The 22,596-nt window shown below is 42.3% G+C and overlaps 1 protein-coding gene across 1 annotated transcript in view; it reads left to right on the top strand.

Moving 5' to 3' along the window:
* Window positions 1-1,472, top strand: part of ADCY8 (adenylate cyclase 8) — a 132,667-nt gene extending 131,195 nt beyond the window's left edge. The window contains 1 exon segment of the mRNA XM_050892925.1: window positions 985-1,472. Coding sequence (XP_050748882.1) covers window positions 985-1,472 — 488 coding nt within the window.
* The last annotated feature ends 21,124 nt before the right edge of the window (window positions 1,473-22,596 follow it).

Below are 22,596 nucleotides of genomic sequence, written 5' to 3' on the forward strand. Positions count from 1 at the left end.
GGGAACCTATTATCCTGGAGGGGATATCCTGGATAGCTAGTAGGATTGGACATGAAAAGATGGCCTGAACATATGGCACATAGAAGCAGTAAATCTGATGGCTTCTCATGTTGACTGAATCACTGGCCAAAACCAAAAATCACCTGGAAGAAACATGTCCTTTACAGGCAACCCTGCCATAAAGAAGCTGAAGTATATTCATCAGTCGCAGCATCACTATCTGTGATCTGCACTTCCTAACAGTTTTGAACAGAAAACTCTCAGTTCCCAAGATTTCTCAGGGAATATGCATCCACTCTTAGTAAGTGTGGATCACTTGTAAAGATTTCATAGAGCGTGAATGCAACAGTATTTGGAAATAATTTCTATCACCAATTTAAAAAAATATTCTTTAAAAAAAATATAAAAAACTAAGATCCTTTTCTCAAAGATGTGCCTTTCACTGTCACTAAATGTATTCTTAAATCACTGCTGTAGAAAAAAATATTCTCTTCTATTATTGCTTGTCTTGAATTTATGCAACAATCTTACAAGATACAGTCTTTCAATAACTTCGTAGAATACTTTAATATTTTCACTTCATGGAACATAAGAATGTAATTTCTTGACTGTATAGTACTAACAAGGTTGCCTTCAAGAAGTGCAGACCCAGAAAGATCCTTCCAGAGAGATCTTTCCTACTACATAGGAATCAGTTTGCAGGAGCTTTGGAAATAGTGTGTAGAATACAGATGATACATAAGTATTGTGGTTCCACTGAGACGGACGTCCTGTAAAATAACTCTGTGGATATCAATTTTCATGTTTTCTAGCTTTTCTGGCTTTTTTTTCTTACTTTCTTTGTATATACACCTCTTCCTTAAGCTTAGATACAAGTGTATCTGAATCAGGCTTCATCTGGTTCTTAAGTGCAAATATGGTTTTCATCCATTCTTGTCTAACTGGCTATCTCTTCTCAATTTTTTTTAATTTTTTTTTTAATAGGGATTAGCCATGGCTCTGTCGTAGCGGGAGTTATCGGTGCTAAGAAACCCCAATATGATATCTGGGGCAAAACGGTTAATTTAGCAAGTCGAATGGACAGCACAGGTGTTAGTGACAGAATACAAGTGCCTGAAGAAACGTATCTGATCCTGAAGGACCGGGGATTTGCCTTCGACTACCGAGGAGAGATTTATGTCAAAGGTATCAGTGAACAGGAAGGAAAAATCAAAACATATTTTCTTCTAGGAAGAGTTCAACCAAATCCTTTAATCTTACAACCAAGAAAACTGACTGGACAGTATTCATTAGCAGCTGTTGTATTAGGACTTGTACAGTCTCTTAACAGGCAAAAGCAGAAGCAAATCCTTAATGAGAACAATAACTCTGGAATCATAAAAGGACATTATAACCGGAGGACTTTGCTCACTCCCGGTGGATCTGAGGCAGCAGCCCAGGCAGAGGGGGCTGACAAAACTGAATTGCCATAATCAGCATTTTGTTTGTGTTCTTTTTTTTGTATTTCTTTTATATATAAAAATAAATATACAAATAAAAAGGGTTTAATTTTTTTTAGAAGAAGTGTGATCATTTTCTGGTGTGATATTTGGATGAGATTCAAATTCCTACATTTTAACAAACGGTGCCAGCATCTCTCCCCCGAGCTGTGATTAACCCCTGAATGTCCAGACATAGTAGCTGTAGGCTACCACTCTGCTGCGCCAGCTACCTGCAGAAAGGGGCAAGAATAAACCTCTGGCTGGAAGAATTTAGAACATAAATTGTGTAGGGAGTTAATGACAGGGAAAGGAGGGAATACTGTCCATACTTTTTGGGTGAAAGCAAAGGCATAAGGAGATTGAGTAGGTTCTTCTCACCTTTAATGGCTTCAAGTAGGGTTATATGCATCTAAGCTAGTTGCCTGGTCTCCGTAACAGCCAGGGAAAAGCTAGTCAATAGAGCCAAAGGATTTTAAGGTGTGCTATCTGCCGAGATGTGAGGATCTGGGAGACAGAAGAGATGGATCTGGCCCTAAACCCACTGATTCCATTGAGTCCACTGGCTGCGGGCTCTTAAAACAGCCTCAGGTGTCCTCCTCACAAGCGGGTGACTGCACTGTAGACAGATAAATTGCATGTTGGTATCCACCTGACCTCTTGCACCCAAGCCAGGAGGTCAAGATTCTCCTGTATGCACTATGTCATATCTGTCAGTCCCATTTGGAGGGCTCAAATGCACTATGGTATCTTGACCAGCACAAGACATCTATGAACAGATGACAGAATTACACCTTGAATGACATGTCTGGAGCCTACAGCTGAGTCTATTGTCCAGTCAAGGAACTAATCACATTCTCTGGAGTCACTTTCCAGAGCTTAGCTCTTAACTCCATCACCAGTCTGAGTTCTCACCAAAACAAGGGTTGTCTGAGGCTGTAAAATGACTACACGCTGAAGTACAGTAGGAGATAAAGCTCACCACTTTGAGGCAACTCACTCGGTTGCCTCAAAAGGAGGAGAGGCCAAGACTGACGATACTGCAAATTATTTGTGTGACAGCACAGAGACAGTCCTGCTGGGATGCTACAATGGCAACCTACAACCTAGGTGTTACAAGCCCTGCATCAAAGGGAGGATAACTTTTTGGGGGATGGGTAATCAAGTTCGCCTTGGAAACAGTAAATATACAGTACAGGTTCCTATATGCATCGGTGCCTTGATTCATACTGAGCTGTAAAGTGCACAAATGAACTTCTCATCAAGTCTGTATGCTCAAAGGAGCTGGGTTTGTCTCAGTAAATATTATCTTTAAAGTAAATCACAGATGGAAGCAGCAGAACCTGTAATCACACAGCCCACAAAACCAATACAGTGCAACATACGGATTCTTTGTAAATACAGGCCTTGCTTTTTGCAGGCTGTTACCCAGTCCTTAATGAAAACTGGGGTTTCTTGGGAGCACCACCACTGGATCAGGCACGTTTTTGAAAGATGGCCAATATGGCTAGGAAATCTTGATTCCTACATTTTATAAGACACTATTGTTTACCAACAAAAGAGGCATGAAAACATGTAAGTGTTTAATTGTAGTAAGATAAAGATAATGCTTTTCATTATAAAATAACCTGATGAATGGGTTTGTGGAGCAAAAATTAATCAGCTGAGTGCCATCTTCAGAAATAGAAAATAATAAAAATGACCAAATAAATTCCACAGAAAATTGTATCACTGAACAATGGGTCTGAGCACAGAGAGTAAAGAGCAGTCTGAAATGTTACACCCAGTGATGATGCTGCCAGTAACTGAGCTCTCATTCCAAATTGATTACTCCTTTAAATGCCCGCAAATATCATTTTTTATGCCACACAGGGAAAGCTGAGCCCCTCAGCTCACCCAGGCCAGTGCTGATACAGCAGGAGATGAAGACAAGGAAGGGCTAGCATCTGAAGCAGTTAAATTAATTTCACATTCACAGTGGTGAGGCACTAAAGAAGGAAGTTTTGGCTGGTTTAAACAGCTCATTAACAGCTGTCCTCTCCTTCGCAGCTTATTTCTGTGCTGGATGGGTTCACTTCTCCTGGTTCTCTAAACATTTAATTCTTGCTAATATCCCAGCTGAACTGGTTTTCTAATTCTCACCACTGCTGCCAACCTCTGTAATGACAATTAGCAGTGAGTGGAAGGTGTTAACTAGATAACAGGATTGGAGACTGGAGCTGTGAGGGCAACTTACTGCTCCTTAGCACAGGCCCAAATCTCCTGCTTCTTATCATAGACAGGGATGCCTTTTTGTGTTATCCTTCTCAAAATTCCCATTAGCATAACTATGTTCCCAAGCAAAATTGTCTGCTAAAGAAGCCTGAGTCTGTGTTGACCAGATAAAGAGTTTGTTAAATCAGCTCATTGCCATGAATAATTCTTTAGTGAGGAATTTTATCTGTGACTGCTGCAGGTAAATCCCTGCTTGGGACTATATGTCTACACTAGATGGCTCTTTGTCACCCCAACAATTATGCTGCTTGTTCCTTTTCCAAGTGTGATGACCTTAAAGGTACAGCAATGTTATTTCTCATTGTAGCATCTGTTTTCAGTGGAGCAGCAGCTACTACTTATGCTTTCAGTCTTCTAGTTTTACTCCATGATTTACGGTACCATTAGAGTATTCAGCTTTCCCTCACAAATCTATTTTCACGGTTTCTTGTTCATACAGGATAAAATTGCTCATACAAGAAGGACTTATAAAGCAAAAACACCTGGTTAATATCCTTTGAAACATTCATGCCTGGTTAATAAACGCAAATTGCCTTGATATTGTAACTCCTGGGCCAAACCAGCTAGCCGATATTGAGAGCTTTCCTAGATTTTCCCCATTAAGAGGAGAAAGCCTTGGCAGAAACTGACTACATTCTTTGATGTCACCTTATTTATTTCTAGAGATGTGCACTACAGAAACAAACAGCAGGCAGCTGCTTGCTCAGAAATTTGTACCTTGGTCCCTCCAACAAGCTCCGTGCCATATGCTCTGCTAACTTAAATGTTTTCTAAACAAACAGGCTGAAATCCACAGCTTTCTTCTCTGAAAAGCAACATACAATCAACTACGTCACGGGCAGTTTATGCCAGCTTTGAAGTACTCATTCTTATCATTAAAGCAGATGGAATATTGACTGTCTGGACAATAGTCCTGTACCAAAATCATTACTCTGTCATGCTCCAAGTGCATATTTGCAACCATCACTCCTATATTCTAGCAAAGACCATATATATGGCAAGAGTGCTTGTTTGCAGGACAGTGAAAAGGTGTCAGTGTTGATTAATTTATGCCATTCACCAATTTTAGTAATATCTATCCAGAAAGTCACAGTTAGGTACTGATACCTGTCAAGGTATCTACTCTTAGCTCACATTAAGACTCAAGACAGAAGAGAGTTTACCTCTACTGAGAACAGTGTGATAGGTGTGATATCATTTAGAAGTGTGTGCTGAGAAAAAAAGCAATTCAAAAAAACAGTCCTTGCACACAGGGGAAAATTATTATTCACGGTCCTCAGCTTTAAGTCATTCCTGATTACTTCACAGTCGTTTGCACATTTTGAAAAGCACAGCAAAAAAAAAAAAAAAAAAATCTCGTCTAATCCTTTTCTCATTAGCGGAAGTTCAGCTGCCTTTCCTAAGTGCAATGGGAGTCAAGGAGTTTATACAAATATACAGTACAGCAAAGGTGGTTAACAGCCAAACGTCCTGTCGCTGCACACTGTCAAGCTGCAACACAGGAAGCAGAGAGCCCGGCTCCAGAGCTGACTTGACGAACACCCAGTGAAATGATCAGAGGAGCAGGAAATAACCACATTAACCATCGTCGGTGGTACATGGTTAAGCGTTATAATTGCACAGTCAACTTATTAACCTCCCCATCAATCTTTTTCTGTTGCTCAACAGCTGTGACACGATGAAGTGTTTGTGGTTTCCCCAGCTCTCTGCTTTGCTGGAGGAGGGGAAAAAATGTGACAGCGGAGCAGTGGGCAGATGGGAGGGAAGGGGTAAAAATTCCATATTCATATCTCTAGGCACTTGAAACTTACTGCAGTTCAGTTAGTATTTAAGGAATGCTCTCATTAGCTCTCCTGGCAGAACAAAATATTTCCTTGGTTTATGTAACTTTAGTAGATAAGGCCCAGTTTTTTCCCCAAAAATTCTTTTTTTCTGTCCATTTTCCACAAAGCTCTTTTTTAGCTGATGGCTGTCAGAAGTACAGAGCCATCCAGAGACTGATTCATTCAGCTCTTTCACGTGAAAATGACAGCAATGTGCAGGGCTGGTTAGACAGCATCTCCTGTAAAATGCCACTCATGCTACTTCTCCTGACCCAGATCTCCCTCAGCCCAAAGTGTTTTTTTCTGGCTGATAAATATGTTAATATTGATATACTGAACATCTCTTTGTTTCATAGTCCACGTACCTTTTGAGGGTCTTGAAATCAGTGCCTCCTTCAGCTTTGCAATATTTATTAAAAAAAAAAAAAAGCACCACTGTTGCCACATGGAGAAAAAGAAGAAGAAATTTCAGCTGGGTTGCTGAAAATCTAAGGTTCTAAAACAAATGACATATGTGTGAAATGACTTTTGATTGCAAAACCCATTTGCAGCAGCAGTGACAGGGGATACGCCAAGGGATATTTTCACAGCAACAGGATATTAAATATTTTGGTTAACTCATCAGTTACTTAAAATAATAAAAATACAACAGCCTCGTCCTACTTATCTTTCCTCACAGAGACTATTGTGACAAGCTGTCAGTTTTCTAAGTTTCTATAAATCACCAAGTAATTTTGCTTCAGACGAGTGATCACCTCCTCTGGATGTGCCCAGATCGATGCTCTAAAGCTCCATCCAGGAGCCAGCAGTCACATCCCCATCTCTGGAGTCAGCACACTTTGTAGGGGTAAGACCAAGGCTCCCAGTGGCACCAGCTCTTTCCTCATGGCCCTGTGCCTGAGAAAGGCAAGACTAGGGGCTTGGGCAGGCTGGGAGCTGTAGCCTAACAGTTTTCCCATCTGAATGAGGGTGGGAAGGAGATCCCAGTAGGACCTATCCCACAAGGTGAGTCAAGACGCTGCCTTTACAGCTCATTCTTCGTGAACAGCCTAGTTACCTGCAAGCTGTTATAACAGCCACTCAGCAGCTTGGCTGGCCTAGACCTGCTCACAGGGTAATGAGGGCACAGAGAATACTTCCCCTGTGCCACAGCTGACACCGCAGTATGCAGTCATCTGCTGCCCCATTAAATTCCCCCTTTCCTGGCAATTAACTTGGCAGGACCCATTACCTCTCAGAAACCATTGTATGGATGTTAGCAGGCAAGTTTTCATGGAACCATCTCCAACAAATCCTCTTCTGTTTTTGGTTTTGGTTTTGGGTTTGTTTGTTGGGGCTTTTTTATTGCTTCCTGCAGAATAAACAGAAATCTGTGTTTCCATAGTTTCCATTTTATTTATCCATTCAGAATGTATTTGGAAACAAAAAACACACCCGTGTCCAATACTTAAAAATTAACTTAAACAACAACACACCTTCCTCTTACCCTCTCAGACAAGGTTGATCATGTGTCCATTGCAGCTTAAGGATCTCCACCATACTTCCCTCCCAGAGGTATTCCACCCTCAGCTCTATGAACTGAAAGGTTCATATACAGCATGTTTGCAAGGAGACCTCAGCCACCAACTCACCCCATCTTTCTGCTCCCATCACTTTTAGAGCTGGAGGACTAGAGCAGAAGGGCCTTCATGGGCCTGAGAATGATGTAAAAAAAGAAAAATTCTCCATGAAACAAGTTCCACGCTATTCTGAGCTTTACAGATAAAAGTCAAGATTTTATTTTCAGGTTTAAAGTCACGGTGAACACAGCGCCAGTATCACCCACTGCCTCTAGAACACAGTTTCACAGGTTTCATGTTCACATTTGTTGCTGTGTCCACATTTAATCTGTATTCCCACGCAAAGCTTATTGACATTAGTCAGTCTTGGCTAGGCATAGCAACCCATGCCTTTGTATTCTCTGTTGTGGAGCATCACCTTATAAACATATAAGAAGGAAAAATTTGATGGCAACAGCTGCAATGTGAACTTCCACTTTCAGACACGTAGCCATACCCTAATTTGTGTCCTTTGATTAAGAGTCCAAAAAGCATCCTTACAGCTCCAATCTATTATCCCTTTTTTTTTAAACCCGTGTTGGAATATGTCTTGTGGATGTCAGAAAGTATTGCACCTTAGCATCAACACAGTTGGGAAAAAGTTGGTTTTGGTCCATATGCCAATGGTTAAGAAATAACCAGTAAAACAAACAAGCAAACAAACAAAACCCCCAAATAAATGAACAAAAAACCGCAACAAAGCAAAACTCTTAATCTGTCTTCAGAGCAGAGACTGGTATCCAACCAGAGTTCCTCCTTTGAGCTGGAAGCCACTACATCCAGGCAACGGCCATCATCACCTTTGCTCAAGGTCATAACTTCAGATTTGGACACTTGTCTTCTGTGTAAGTCCATTTTAGATGTCAGGCTCTTTCAGCCCAGGTTCACAGTTTTGTAATAGTCTTAGTTACTCCATGGCCAGTAGGACTAGGGAAGTGATTGTCCCCCTGTACTCGGCACTGGTGAGGCCGCACCTCGAATACTGTGTTCGGTTTTGGGCCCCTCACTACAAGAAAGACATTGAGTGTGTCCAAAGAAGGGCAACAAAGCTGGTGAAGGGTCTAGAGCACAAGTCCTATGAGGAATAGCTGAGGGAACTGGGGTTGTTTAGTCTGGAGAAAAGGAGGCTCAGGGGAGACCTTATCGCTCTCTACAACTACCTGAAAGGAGGTTGTAGTGAGGTGGGTGTTGGTCTCTTTTCCCAGGTAACAAGTGATAGGACAAGAGGAAATGGCCTCCAGCTGCACCAGGGGAGCTTTAGATTGAATATTAGGAAAAATCTCTTCACCGAAACGATTATCAAGCATTGGAACAGGCTGCCCAGGGAAGTGGTTGAGTCACCATCCCTGGAGGTATTTAAAAGGCGTGTAGATGTGGTGCTTAGGGACATGGTTTAGTGGTGGACTTGGCAGTGTTAGGTTTATGGTTGGACTCAATGATCTTAAAGATCCTTTCAACCTAAATGATTCTATGCTTCCATGATCTTGTGATCCCTAAGACTGTCACAGATGACAAAAATGTGTTCATAAAAATTCTGCTGGAGGTCAGTGGCAGAACTGAGTAAAGCAGTGTGTCTTATGGAAATGAAGGCTTCGCTGGAGTTAATTGATTTAATTCCAATATATAAATACTTCTATGGGCCAAAAATAGTAGTTTCTTGAGACCTTTTTAAGCTAGTGAAGAAAAGCAGAACAAAGTGATGATGGGAAGTTAAACAAGGTCAAATTGGAAATAAAGCACATACTTTTGACAGCAAACACGATTAACCACTGGAACAAACCACCATGAAAAATAGTAAATCTATTATCTCCTGAAGAGTTCAAAACAATATTATAGAGACTTTTGTGGAAATTATGCTTTATTCAAATACAAGTGCCTGAGTCCACTGATAGGGGAACAATGAGGCTTTTTATTATCTGTGAAGTCCCAACAGGCAGAGTGGATATTTCAAGAATTTTTTTTTTTTCTAAATCCATGAATTTGGCATTATCTCTTCACCACTGAGATAAACAACCAAAACAGAAGAAGGCAAAATCTTCCATCCTGGGAATGTTTCACAGCTCTTTCTAGTACTGACTGAAGATGAGGAAGGCAAACCTTTTCCATTTCATGCATTGATTCAGAGCCTGGAAAAAACATTATTTGTTACATGTCTCCCTTTGTGGAAGGCACCAGAGGCGTTGCAAACCAGCGGCTCAGCTCACTGGCAGACACTCTGCCAAGCTATTTAGCTTCCCTATCACTTATATAACTGCTCCACTGATTTTAGCAAAAAACTCTGTAGTCAAGCATCAGGAAAGAAACTGAATTACTCCCCCAATTGCATTCCACCATTCCCACCCCATCACCTCTCACTGTGCTGTTTCTCCTTGCTTGCCCTGGTGCTCAGAGCAGTAACTCCCCATTGCATTTGTTCTGAGTAAGGGCTGTAAGACCCACTGGGGAAGAGCATTTGTTTCTTAAAGGGAGTCTGTTCACAGAGGATTTAGTGAGATCTCAAGAAATCTTTGTGGTAGTTGAGTTGTGTGACCTTGGCTACAATGAGGGTGTTCGTACTTTCCTTTATAACCAAAAATGTGGCCTTGAGCTAAATGGATGAAGAGTTTGCTACAAGAGTATTTTTTTATCATGATGTCTCCCTGTCATTTTTATATAAGCTATGATATTACATACATAAGATACCCAGCCTGACAAGGCTTCTGGAGGCATTTGTTTCACAGCCAGAAAAGCCTCTGCTGAATGGAAGACACGGGATGCAGTAAAAGAAGAACGGAAATAAAAGCTTGCTCTGAAATTGTGTGGAGGGAAGAAAGAGAGACATGTTAAATGCTCAGAAAGTGTCTTCCAAATAACCCAATTACCTATTTGCAACCTATAATTCATGATGCATTTCTCAAACTTCTCACAAAGGCTGACAAGAAGAATTTTTCCCCTTCCCTCCCCAAAACGCACCGTTATCTAATTCTGTCACCAAGATGAGAACAAGTTAAGTCCTAATATTTCACTTGGCTTAGCAGCTCACCACCAAATGACAGAGGCGAGAGATTTGTGCTGGAAAGTAACAATGGCAAGGCAGAATAAAAGCCTCTGCTGCTTTGAATTATTAATAGTGTATCGCCACAGTGCACATACCAATCACACTGTTCTCTTTTTTGGTGCCTCAGGAGAAGGAAGCATAGTTTCCAGTGTACTTCAAGCCTTTTAAAACTGCTTTGAGTCCACCCAGCTATTTCATACCAGGGATAGTTTCAGGGCAGGGCAGACTTCTTAAAGACATATCATCCTGCTTAGGGGCATGAAATGAGTATTTCACATGGGTTGTTTTGGGAAGACATTTTTAACAGCATCTAAATGGAGGGAGAACATTTTAGTGCTCCTAAACCCCTCAGGGTCTGTTAAAAAAGATTAAAATTTGTAATTGTATAAGTATATAATTGTGTCTGAATTGCCATGTACCGTGATTCATTTCTGCTGGTTGTCTTTATGCAGCTTATCCCACAGGTTCTGATGTTTAGTCTTTTCTTAACACATCTAACAGGCTTGAAAGGTATTTTTGAGGCAGAGGAGCAGCTTCTTCAAGACAACCAGAAAGTACTTTGCTAGACACCTATTATATGTGTCCTGGAATCATTGTGACTCACGGGAAACACCAGCAAGCACAGCTCAGGTAGTTGTCAGTGGTGTATTTGCTGTGACCAAATAAATGTCCTGAAATATGATTACCTTACTTTCTAACCGGTTTGAGGTTTAAGCTGCAGCAGAGTAAGTTGTCTCTATAGTGCCCTTCTATAGTTGCTCCTGAATTATGTAAAAGTTCTTTCTGCAGACACATCTTTATTTACAACCTCTCCTGCCTCCTCTGTCTTTGATAGGTGAAAAGATGCAAGGTGGGACAGCTCGCAGGGGAATCATGAATCTTTATATCATAATCATTATTAGATTCATTTACCTAGAAAACGTAAGATTGTATTTCTACAGCAGAAGCTCACTTTTTACTGTTTGAAAGAAGAAAGCATTTAAAACCTGAAATAAGTATAAATGACACAGCAGTATCTTTTTGCACCTGCAGGTAGGATGAAACTATTGGCCTGAGGGATGAAAAAGATGAAGCACACACAGCTGACCAAGTTACTAATTTTGACTCCCCTAGCAGGGAGTAGCCTTGCTCAGGATCAATCCAGCCTGCTTATTGCAAGCCAGCCAGAAGCTGCTTTTGTGTGGGTACCTTCTTCACAATGCCACCACAAGGAGATGCAGGGATAATGTATACAGAGCTGTGGACACTGCCTGTGGGCACAGTCCTTCTGCAAATTATGTCCATGGACCAAGGTTTTTATTATCTTACACTGAAAGCACCTAGGGCTGGATAATCTAAATAAATGAGTTTTATGACTCAACACAAAATTATTATTTATTTCTGACCTCGGTTGCTTTTAATCTATGACTTGGAGCCTGTCAGTCTACCAAGTCCTGCAATTTCTATCCCAACTATGGGGACAGCAAATACTTTCCTCAGTGGTACATACATTGCATTTCTTCAAGCATTCATGAAAACCTAACTCCTCCCAGCTGTGTCTGAAGACTCCTTAATCAGTTCAGGCCTCTGCTCTGCTGATGCAAATCTCAGTCAGAGAGAGATGGATTGGAGAGCCATAGGAATGAATGAGCCCAAAGTTTTACTGGAGCACCGACCAGCTCACCTGAGACCCTTCTTCCCAAGCCAAACAGCATAAAATGGCTACTGGCATCTCAGAGACCCCTGTGAATTTTCCTCCTAATGTGATCTTTGCTGTCGACTTTACTTCATGATCATGATCCTACCAGTATCGAAAGGCCACTCTAGGGACTAGCCTTGGCACTCTATGTTGAATCTTGTACTCTTGCTGGATTCAAGCCCTCAAGAGCGTGATGTTCATTACTGTGGTTGCCAAAGCACATTAGGGACTGTTAAAGTTGAAGAGCTTTTTTTCCAGAGCAATCAATCATAACAGATACCTTTCCTGTCCTTTGCTATAGTACTTGGCTGTATCACAAGTTTGGTGCTGAAACACTAATATGCACATTCTTATAAAATGATTTTAGCAGATGAAACTTCCCACAGTTGGCATTACCTGAACCCTTGTTAGAGTTCAGTGCAAATTCTTCCATTGCTTTTGGTAAGAAAGACAGCTGGTCCCATGACCAAAATGATGGAAGCTATAAAGAGCCACAGGTACAGAGATCGAAAGGATGCAAAATTGCATGCAGAACATGCACATGGGTAAACACAGGCTCAGACCTGGATATCTGAAACAAGCTGCCATGAAACCAAGACGCTTCTAAGTCTCACTTCAGTTTTAAGTCAATAAAGACCAAAACACCTAAGATGTTGGGGGGAGGGAGGGGAGGGGGGAGAAGAAAAAAGAGACAATGCAAGCTCCTTTTGGAGGCAGGGAGCTTGAAAAAAAAATCTGAGAATTTCAGTAGGTTTGTCTTAAAAATGGCTCTGGAAAAGAATCACATCTGCTGACTATTGCAGTCTAATTCATCTGAAAATCTGTCATTCTGCTTGCAGAGGAAAACCACTAGCATTAGAAACCCTTCCAGTATTTTCTGAGAGATCCATTTACTGTGTAATCATTGCTTAGGTAGCTACGAACAACTTTCTCTCTTTCTTGCTTTCTTGTGACACCCTTAAATAGCACTCACTCTTTTACCAGCACAGAATGCTAATGTGCAGAAAGGTCAGCTGCTTTCAGTTCTCTACAGTGCATCATTTTTAAAAGGAGCTCTTAACTCACGTGGGCCTCTAACAAACAAGCATCAGATGCTCTTCTCATGATCAGCACCCTCTGCCTGGAACAAGGAAGGCAGATACGTCCAAAAATATAATGCTACTGTATTTATAGCTGAGCAAAAATTTTAGAGTGCAAATTAAAGTGCATGGAAATCATCTGACTTTGCTCAAAGATCACCTCAGTTTCTCAGAAGGTCACATAACATTTCTGAGGTTTTCAGGTCAGCTGTAGGGCCCAAACTAACCTAGAGAGGTTTGGCATATCAATTGGTAAATGTGTGGTCTTGATGTGAAATCATCATGCTTTGAATGAGATGATAGGAATTGAAATGAGAAGGAGGGGGACAGGGAGAACAGATGGACTTTTCTAACCTGATTTCTTCCCAGCAATCCCCAGCATTTCCTGTGTTTCCCTTCAGCCTGGGACAGGGATTGTTTTAGTGTCTTTGTCCTTATACAGCAGTCAGGTGTGCCATGAAGACTTAAATGAAAGTAACAGTGAGCAATAACACCCAGGACATCACCATTCTCCCTGCTGGACCTCAGTAAGCCCTGAACCTTATAGGCCAGCAGCTATCCTGTGTATATATCTCTGTATGTTTAACACATAATGCTGCAGTAGTCAACACAGCCATGCTCCAGCTGCACAGACAAATAGTTGCTCCCCACAAAGGTACCAATTGCCATTGACTGGGTGCCTGCTGATAGCCCCTGGCAATCGCAAAGTAAAGCCTGTTTTGTTTAAAACAACCTTCATGACTGTGGCGGGTTGACCCTGGCCAGATGCCAGGTGCCCACCAAAGCCGCTCTATCACTCCCCCTCCTCAACTGGACAGGGGGAGAAAATAAAATGAAAGGCTCGTAAGGTCGAGATAAGGACAGGGAGATCACTCACCAATTACCGTCACGGGCAAAACAGACTCGACTTGGGGAAAAATTAGTTTAATTTATTGCTAGTCAAATCAGAGCAGGATAATGAGAAATAAAACCAAATCTTAAAACACCTTCCCCCCACCCCTCCCTTCTTCCCAGGCTTAACTTTACTCCTTATTTTCTCTACCTCCTCCCCCTCGAAGCGGCGCAGGGGGACGGGGAATGGGGGTTTGGGTCAGTTCATCACACGTTGTTTCTGCCGCTCCTTCCTCCTCAGGGGGAGGACTCCTCACACTCTTCCCCTGCTCCAGCGTGGGGTCCCTTCCACGGGAGACAGTCCTTCATGAACTTCTCCAACATGAGTCCTTCCCACGGGCTACAGTTCGTCACGAACTGCTCCAGCGTGGGTCCCATCCACAGGGTGCAGTCCTTCAGGAACAAACTGCTCCAGCATGGGTCCCCCGCGGGGTCACAAGTCCTGCCAGCCAACCTGCTTCAGCGTGGGCTCCTCTCTCCATGGGGCCACGGGTCCGTAGGTCCTGCCAGGAGCCTGCTCCAGCGCGGGCTTCCCACGGGGTCAGAGCTTCCTTCAGGCATCCACCTGCTCCGGCGTGGGGTCCTCCACGGGCTGCAGGTGGATATCTGCTCCACCATGGACCTCCATGGGCTGCAGGGGGACAGCCTGCCTCACCATGGTCTTCACCACGGGCTGCAGGGGAATCTCTCTCTCTGCTCCGGCGCCTGGAGCACCTCCTCCCCCTCCTTCTTCACTGACCTTGGTGTCTGCGGAGTTGTTTCTCTCACATCTTCTCACTCCGCTCTCTCTGGCTGCAACTCCCACCCCCTGTAACTTTTTTTTGCTTTTCTTAAATATGTTATCACAGAGGCGCTACCACTGTTACTGATTGGCTCGGCCTTGGCAAGCGGCGGGTCCGTCTTGGAACCCGCTAGCATTAACTTTATCGGACATAGGGGAAGCTTCTAGCGGTTTCTCACAGAAGCCACCCCTATAGGCCCCCCCCACTACCAAAACCTTGCCACGCAAACCCAATACAATGACATATTGCGACCCGTGAAGTTCTGGGACCTCTGTTGTCTCTCATCAGGAGAACATAGCCTGAGACCCAGCCCAAGTCTGTGAATGGCACCAGTCATTGGGAAGCCATTTCAATTACCTGGGAGAAATAGAATTTGTTTCGTAGTTTCACCTTGTGTAATACATAACCCAGCACTTTCAAATGTTAAAGCGGAAGGTTAATATTAAAAACTCTTTCTGCTGGAGTTACTGTACTAGAAAATTCTGAAAACTCTACCCTATGCATTACATTCTCCAAAACACTATCTTCCATGAACAAAATGAAAGGTCCAAGCTGTCTGGCTAATTCATTCTAAACTTTTATATTACACTAGACTCTTGTTGATTTGTGATACAGTCTCTAGCCAAGATTGGAATCCCACTTTGCTCCACTCCATATGGAGTAAAAGGAGTTAGTTATCTCTTCAGTGCCCCTGCAAATGTGATCAGATGCAGGCCCAGGTGCAATCACATTGTGGATGAGAGGAAGTATTCACCAGTGCTCTTGCACTAGTACAATCTCATGTGGGGTGCCGGCACCCCAGAAGGCACTGCTAAAGGAAGGGAGGCTTCCTTGGTACCCCTCATCTCCATCACTGCACACATGTCTAGCATGGTGGGACTACACAAGACTCCCTGAGTGGGTGTCAGGTTGTATCAATCACTTCACGAGCTACTTCTGAAAGTGTGTCTACAGTGACAGCCTTGAAGAGTTTGCTACCAAAGTAGACAAACGGGACGAACAGGGAAGGAAACGAAAAGCCCTAAGCACCGGAGGGATTTGTTTGATGATTCTTGGCTTGTTCATATCAGAGCCAAAATTGCATTTCAGGTCCTTGATCCTAACCCAGACCTAAAGAACCAGGTTGGGTCACTTCAGATAGCACACAAGGTTTTTACGGGCTGCTTTGTTGAACTGACCACACATATCTGTCAAACTTTTCTTTCTCCTCATAAACAAACCCACATAGAAGAGTTCCTGCCTGAGGAGTTTAATCCTCTTAGAGCCTCAAAAGAGACTCACATGGATTTTTGTCTGTTTTCTGTCACTGTTAGAGGATTTGATTGATTCTTTCATTATTCTTCCAGCTCAGAATAATGGAGAGTGGCATTTTGCTTGGAGAGTTGTACATAGGCTTAAAAAACACTCCCAGTCCATCCATCTGCTAGAGCTCCGGAGAGCTGAGCAGTACTTACTATTTTAGATGTTCAGTCCAACACAGGAAAGATTTCATTTTCCCTTGCTTGGAAGTGTTACACTGAGTGCATGGTTGTATCCCATGTATGTTTCTCTTTTGGTCTTAACCAGGGCTTGCCAGGGCCTTTCCTGCCCTGGAATAGATTTAGGGTTGATTCTTGCAACCCTGAAGGGAGAGGACCATGCGCCTCCTCCCAGCAAGCCATAGCAGAAGCATAACACAAAGGCCACATAAAGACATGGTGCCCTGGTGCCGGGCAGATGTACTGAGAAAACTTTTGCACAACTGCAACAAACAAACTGTTATGTTTGCTGCTCGCAGCAGTGTATAAAGCGTGATGCTCTGCACTGAATGTTGGACCGTATCAGTCTATGAGTATCAGCAGACAGGGCACAGTGGTTATCACTTCTAGTTTGAGTCTGAGGAGGAGGGCTTCACTAGGAAACCAGAAATAGGCCAGTTTGCAGCAAAAAAAGGGAGGACAGAGGCACCCAGAGGTAACAACCTACTTTAGGGTAACCTTCCAGGTAGCCAAGGTTGCCCAAGTCCCAGTTAAGACATCTGCTCCATATGGCTGCATCTACCACAGATGGCAGTGGGGGGACAGTCCACTTCTCCATCCAAGCAGCAGGTTGGAGCATGTTGGTGCTTCCCTTGGGGCAGATGCTCAGGTTTCTTTTCTGGCAATCAGGCACATGGTGGAGGGATGCCCAGGTCTTGCACCCAGACCCAGTAGCTCTTGGGCATCATTAACGCGATAGTTTAGCTGCGTCCTCAGCCTCAGCTAAATCATAATGCTTTTGGTTACACTTGTGGCTTGCTGCATTTCACTTCTCATTCTACCACATTCATTGGAAGCAAGCAGTGTGCAGTGGGATCCTGCTTTGAATAAACAAACCTGTCCCTGTGTGGTCCCTCTTACTTGTGTTCTGGTGTCACCCAGAGCACACTTTCTGTTAGGTACAATATGGCAGCAGTGGTAGCAGAAAACACCGCCATCCTGAGGCTACAGAATGACTGAGATTTGGGTCCACATCCAAGCTCTAATACAGCCCTTGGAAAGATGCGTTCACTTTCCTATGCTAGTTTTTTTTCCTCTGCCTTCTGTTTGTCATTTATTTAGAAGCTGAAACATTCAAAATGGGGAAAAGTCTCCTGTATATTTTAAAGGTAATTAACATGCCAGTGCCCTGGTTGCCTGCAGGATTGCAGAACGCATGAATGAAAATGCAGGATGCAGCACAGAACCACTTCTTTGACTACATCTCTATTTGCATTCAGCACAGCCACTGTGGCACACAGACACTCCCCCAGCAACTCGAACCGTCTGTAACACGCTGGCTCCTGCTTGCATAGCTCTAGGTAAGGCTGTCAAACAACAAAACCCCCCAAGTCAGGATTCCTTTATTACTTAGGTGGGATCTTGGGATAAAACAGCCAAAAATGAGATGATAGTTTTGTTGTCACCGGGTTGTTCTTCAAGTGTAACCCTCCCCATTTGTGTCAGTGCTTCCTCAGGCAAAGAGTGGTTTAGAAAGGGAGGGAGGGATTTGGGGGAAAGCACTTAAATTCTGCGAGAATAGAGCAATTAGCACTAGAGATGAGGATGCTGAAGCCCAGGAGACCTTGCTTAGCTGCTGTGCTGTTATCACATGACCGGGGACCATATTTGAAGGTAATAACAAGTAACTTCATTAAGCTCTCAATAGATTGGGAAGCTTGGAGAGCATTTGAAAAAAAAGATCTCTCTTTCTCTCACCAGGTGGCTTTCTACAAGCTCTCCTGGTTCCCACACAATGGTATTTTCAATATCTTATTAAACACAGTAGGAAACTTAAATGCTTAAATGTCCTTGAATGTTTTTGTTTTGTGTTTTGGCAACCATTTTCCTTTGCTGCCCTCTTGTGGGACAACAGACAAAACGTCCATTCAGAACAAAAATAAAAGGCTTCATTCAGGAAAATATATCCTGACCTAAATTCGCCTAGACTGGAGATAGATCTCTGTGAAAGAAGCTTGTTTTATTTATTTCATACAGTTTCTTCACGAGAGGAGCTTTTCTTTGAGTCTCAGTCTCTGTATGGTAAAACAGCTCAAACAACGTAGAATATCCATGTCGTAAAACATCATTGTTCAGGCCTGGTGAAACCAGCATGAAACAATTTTTCCTTGAATGAGCTGTGGGGGGAATATACATATATGCAAGTATACAGTATATACCTATATATACTGTATACACAGGTATTATGTAAATGTATACATATATGTATACATATATATGCATATATAGAGAAAGTACAATATAAATAGGAGTTTACTTAATGCAGCTCAAGCAGAATTCTCATTTTTACTGCCATGACTTCTAGGACAGACAAATAAAATGTTCTTGGATTAGCTATGAAGCCAATCCTGTTCTTGAGAGACTAGTCCCATACCAGATTTTGAAGACAAAGGGTCAGACAAGATTAACAGCCAAAGTTTGTATTCCATTAAATATGCAAATGCTGATGTGAAAAGCCAATATATGATGAAGACATTAAATGCTCACAAGTTCCCGGTGAGGTTGAAGAGTGATCTCACATCCCTTCATTGCATTTGAGAGCCACATGTTTTTCTGGAAACTCAGGTCACAAGACAAATTTGCAGCCCATCAGTTCTGAGGATCTCAATGGCACTTGCACTGTGCATGCACCTCACATTACAGATGACTTTCACCCCTGTAAATACATTGTTATCCATGATTTTCCAATAAGAGATCTATTCTTTGGGGTAATGCAACTTTAACCCTAAAAAAGAGCTGAAGAAAGATCATTCTTGGGTTTATCTGTTTATGGAACTGTTTGAGCTGATGAGTGCTGAAGATTATGCAAGTCTTTGTTTATTATGAGGGAAATAAATAGTTTTTTATTTGTACAGATATTATTATGATAATAAGTACACTGTATGATTCTCCATGCAGACAGTCTTCTTATCCAAAATAGGGAAAGAACAGAAAATCCTCAAAAAAACCCAGAATAGTTGTAAGCTAGATCCTATAAGGACTGCTCAAGTTGGTAGGAATGACAAAAGTCACAGGCAATTTAAGGATGTCTTCCCCCAGCGGCATCATGAACATACACTACAACTTTATTGTGGTAAAGGATAAGAATTGACCTGAATGTTTTATAGCCATAGTAGGTTCCTTTTCACAGTACTAGTTTATTAACATCTTTAATTTCTGAATAATGGTGCCATGTGGTCTTTATTTATGAGTAACCAAATGTTGTTATCCAATACAGGGTGGCCCGGAGCAGATAATGCAATCATCTCTGGATGAGCTGCAGCCAAGGCTGCCTCCAGCTTGCTTCACTGTCAAGGAAAATATCCACAGACTACGTGACATAAACCTGTGAGGCCTGAAGGTCTTTATGTCATCCCAGCAAAACAGTGCTGTAAGAGCCTGTGGGACTGCAGGGCTCTGTAGATACAGCTTTGCAATGAGACACAGTCTCTCATTAAGGCACTGAAAACAGCATCAGCTGAGACATTTTAAATATGTTACCTCGGAATTATTTCTGCCTCTTTTTTCCTCTCCAGTTAAAATTTATCCCTTTAGGAAGACAAAGGTTGAATCCCATAGAAAGCAGGCCGATATTCACATCTTTCAGAAGTGGCTGACATTTCCAAAACTCAGGCACTTTGTACTACCCTAAACTCTTCCCATGAGTTTTCAGCAAGATGCACCAAGTCTCTCTTTCCCTGGGCATGGCCTGTCATTAGCCCAACAACAAAACCAAACAAAAGCTTTGGAGTGGTCATTAACCCAAGCAGAGCAAGGAGGACTGCTCTGTAAATCCACCACAGACCCCTTTCAGATGTCTCTTGGGGTGATGGTGGCATGTACAAGTATGCCATGTTAGTTGGTTGAGGGTGCCTTGGGTACGCTAAATGTCAGCCCTAAGGCAGATGGTTTTGGGGGATTACCCCACCTCTCCCTCCCCCAAGCAGATTTATTCATGAAACCAGTGCATTCTTTGGGGTACTTCACAGTCACTGCTGAAGTAAGTAAGTCCAAACATTAGACTTTTATATAAAATGTTGGCATTTCGAAACATAGCGAGTTCACCTGAGGGGATGTTTTCAAAGATCCCCATCAGCACCCTGCTATTTTCAGAGGAGAGTATCACTATGGGTCTTCCTGTTGGACAGTGCTGCATCTCAGTTTTTAATATATACTCCAAAATCCAGGACAACTACAAATGCTTTGTGTTCATGATTCTGTGATCATTCAGAGAAACAAAGAGCATTATTTGTGTAAATTCACTGAATTACTTAAAAAGAGTTTAAAGGGGGAGGCCACATATCCTAGAAGAGGACATGTGGCCGATGGAGTAGGAAAGTTACATCAAGCAATACATTCATGATGCTGGAGCAATGTAGAACAGCTACTTTCCTGTTAGTTTTGCAGGAAACAATAGAAAATATGTTGTCAAAAGTGGTAAGTGTTGTGAGCCAGGACCTCAGTTCAAGAAGGTGAATCACTGCAATGGAATGGATTCAAATACTATGAGCTTGGCACTAAAATTTAAAGCGCTCTAGCTAGGGTTTGTTAGAGACAATGAAGTAGGCATCACTAGGATGTCCTTTTCAGCAGTTTATCCCAAAATATTTTGCAATGGAGATCAGCAACACAGCCACCATTCTACAGATGAGAAAACTAAGGCACAGAGAAGGCAAATCAATTTATTCAAGGTCACGCAGCAGGCAAGAAAACTCCATTGTTTGAATTGGAGACCAGTACTCTGCCCACTTGACCACACTGCATAATGTTTGCATTCTCTGAGGCCAGAAAATGCTCTATTTGTTCATGTAATGCCTAGCATAACTAGCTGTGAGTGCCTTTCTAAGGGTGATGAATGCTATTCAGTGTGCAAAATAGTCTGGCAATTCACTGATGCTCTCCACGCATGTCAAGTCCAAGCTCTCTTTTCCTCCTCTGATCATGTAACAGCACACAGTAAGAGACAGCACTACCTTGTGATGGAGCCAGGCAAATGTTATCGTCAGTAATTTGCTACAGTAATTACTGTTTTGTTTAAAACAGTGTCACTTCAATAAACTCATGTACTGCCTGTCACATATCTCATTAACAAACAGTCCAAACATGAAGAGCAAAAATACCTATTGCATTGACATGTGGGGAAGGTGTGCAAAAGGAATCAGGATGTTATTCTAAGCCAACGCAAATTTCTGTAAATCACCGATTGGCGCAAATTGGTATAGCTCTGTTGCATCGACTGATGCTACATTAATTAACACCTGCAGAAATTCTAGTGCATAAGTCATCATTTTCTTAAGGAACAACCTAACCAATCTCATGCTCTGAGCATTAAAAACAAACCAACACTTTCAGGTGCTAATTTTCTGCAATCATTTTTCTTATGTCCTCATACAGAATCTGGCAAAATGGATGAAATCAATGTCAAATCACAGTTTTCCACTCACTGGCCCCACAGTAACATTTAACACCCACAACACACAGCATAAATGATGAGAGAAGGAAGTGATGCCAATTAGTATCTGACCTGTTGATTTTCCATAATGAGCAACACATTCAGTTCTGCAGCAATTCAGGGACACATGGAAGAGCCATGGTTGCCAACTGTACTGACAGCCCTGCTTATTCATACTTTGTGAATTCACCACATTATTTTGTCTGGGAACACTAACAATACACTTATTCACTGGGGAAAATAATGCATCTCACTTCCAGGCCCTTACTATGCTTTGCTTCTTTCTTTATTTTTTTCTCCCCCCCCCCCCCCCCCCCCCCCCCCCGACAGCAGAATCTGTCAAAATCTAATGAACTGTAGAATCACATTGTACTATGTTATGGCTGGAAGAGTCACTATGATCTTCTCCTAGTTACTTCCATGTTTCAAAAACTTCTCATTTGTGTTCCTCATGGGAATAGGGAAGGATATATTTTTATTTCATTAAATAAATACATTTATTATTGTCCTATATAAGCACCAACAAAGACCAAGGCCCTTTTACCTTTATATGTTTGTAAGCTATATCTTTTATGTGCTATCCATGGAGTATAACACAGAGTATAGGATAATCCCAGTTCCAAAATTCTCAGATTAAAAGGAACGGACCAGCACAAGCTTGGGGTGGGTATAGAATCATAGAATTATAGAATCATTTGGGTTGGAAAAGATCTTTAAGATCATGAAGTCCAACCATTAACCTAACACTGCCAAGTCCACCACTAACCATGTCCCTAAGTGCCACATCTACACCTCGTTTAAATACCTCCAGGGATGGTGACTCAACCACTTCCCTGGGCAGCCTGTTCCAATGCTTGATAATCATTTCGGTGAAAAGATTTTTCCTAATATCCAATCTAAACCTCCCCTGCTGCAACTTGAGGCCGTTTCATCTCATTCTATCACTTGTTACTTGGGAAAAGAGACCAACACCCACCTCGCTACAACCTTCTTTCAGGTAGTTGTAGA

This window comes from Gymnogyps californianus, chromosome 2 (genome assembly GCF_018139145.2).
Source record: "Gymnogyps californianus isolate 813 chromosome 2, ASM1813914v2, whole genome shotgun sequence".
NCBI classification, from domain to species: Eukaryota; Metazoa; Chordata; class Aves; order Accipitriformes; family Cathartidae; genus Gymnogyps; species Gymnogyps californianus.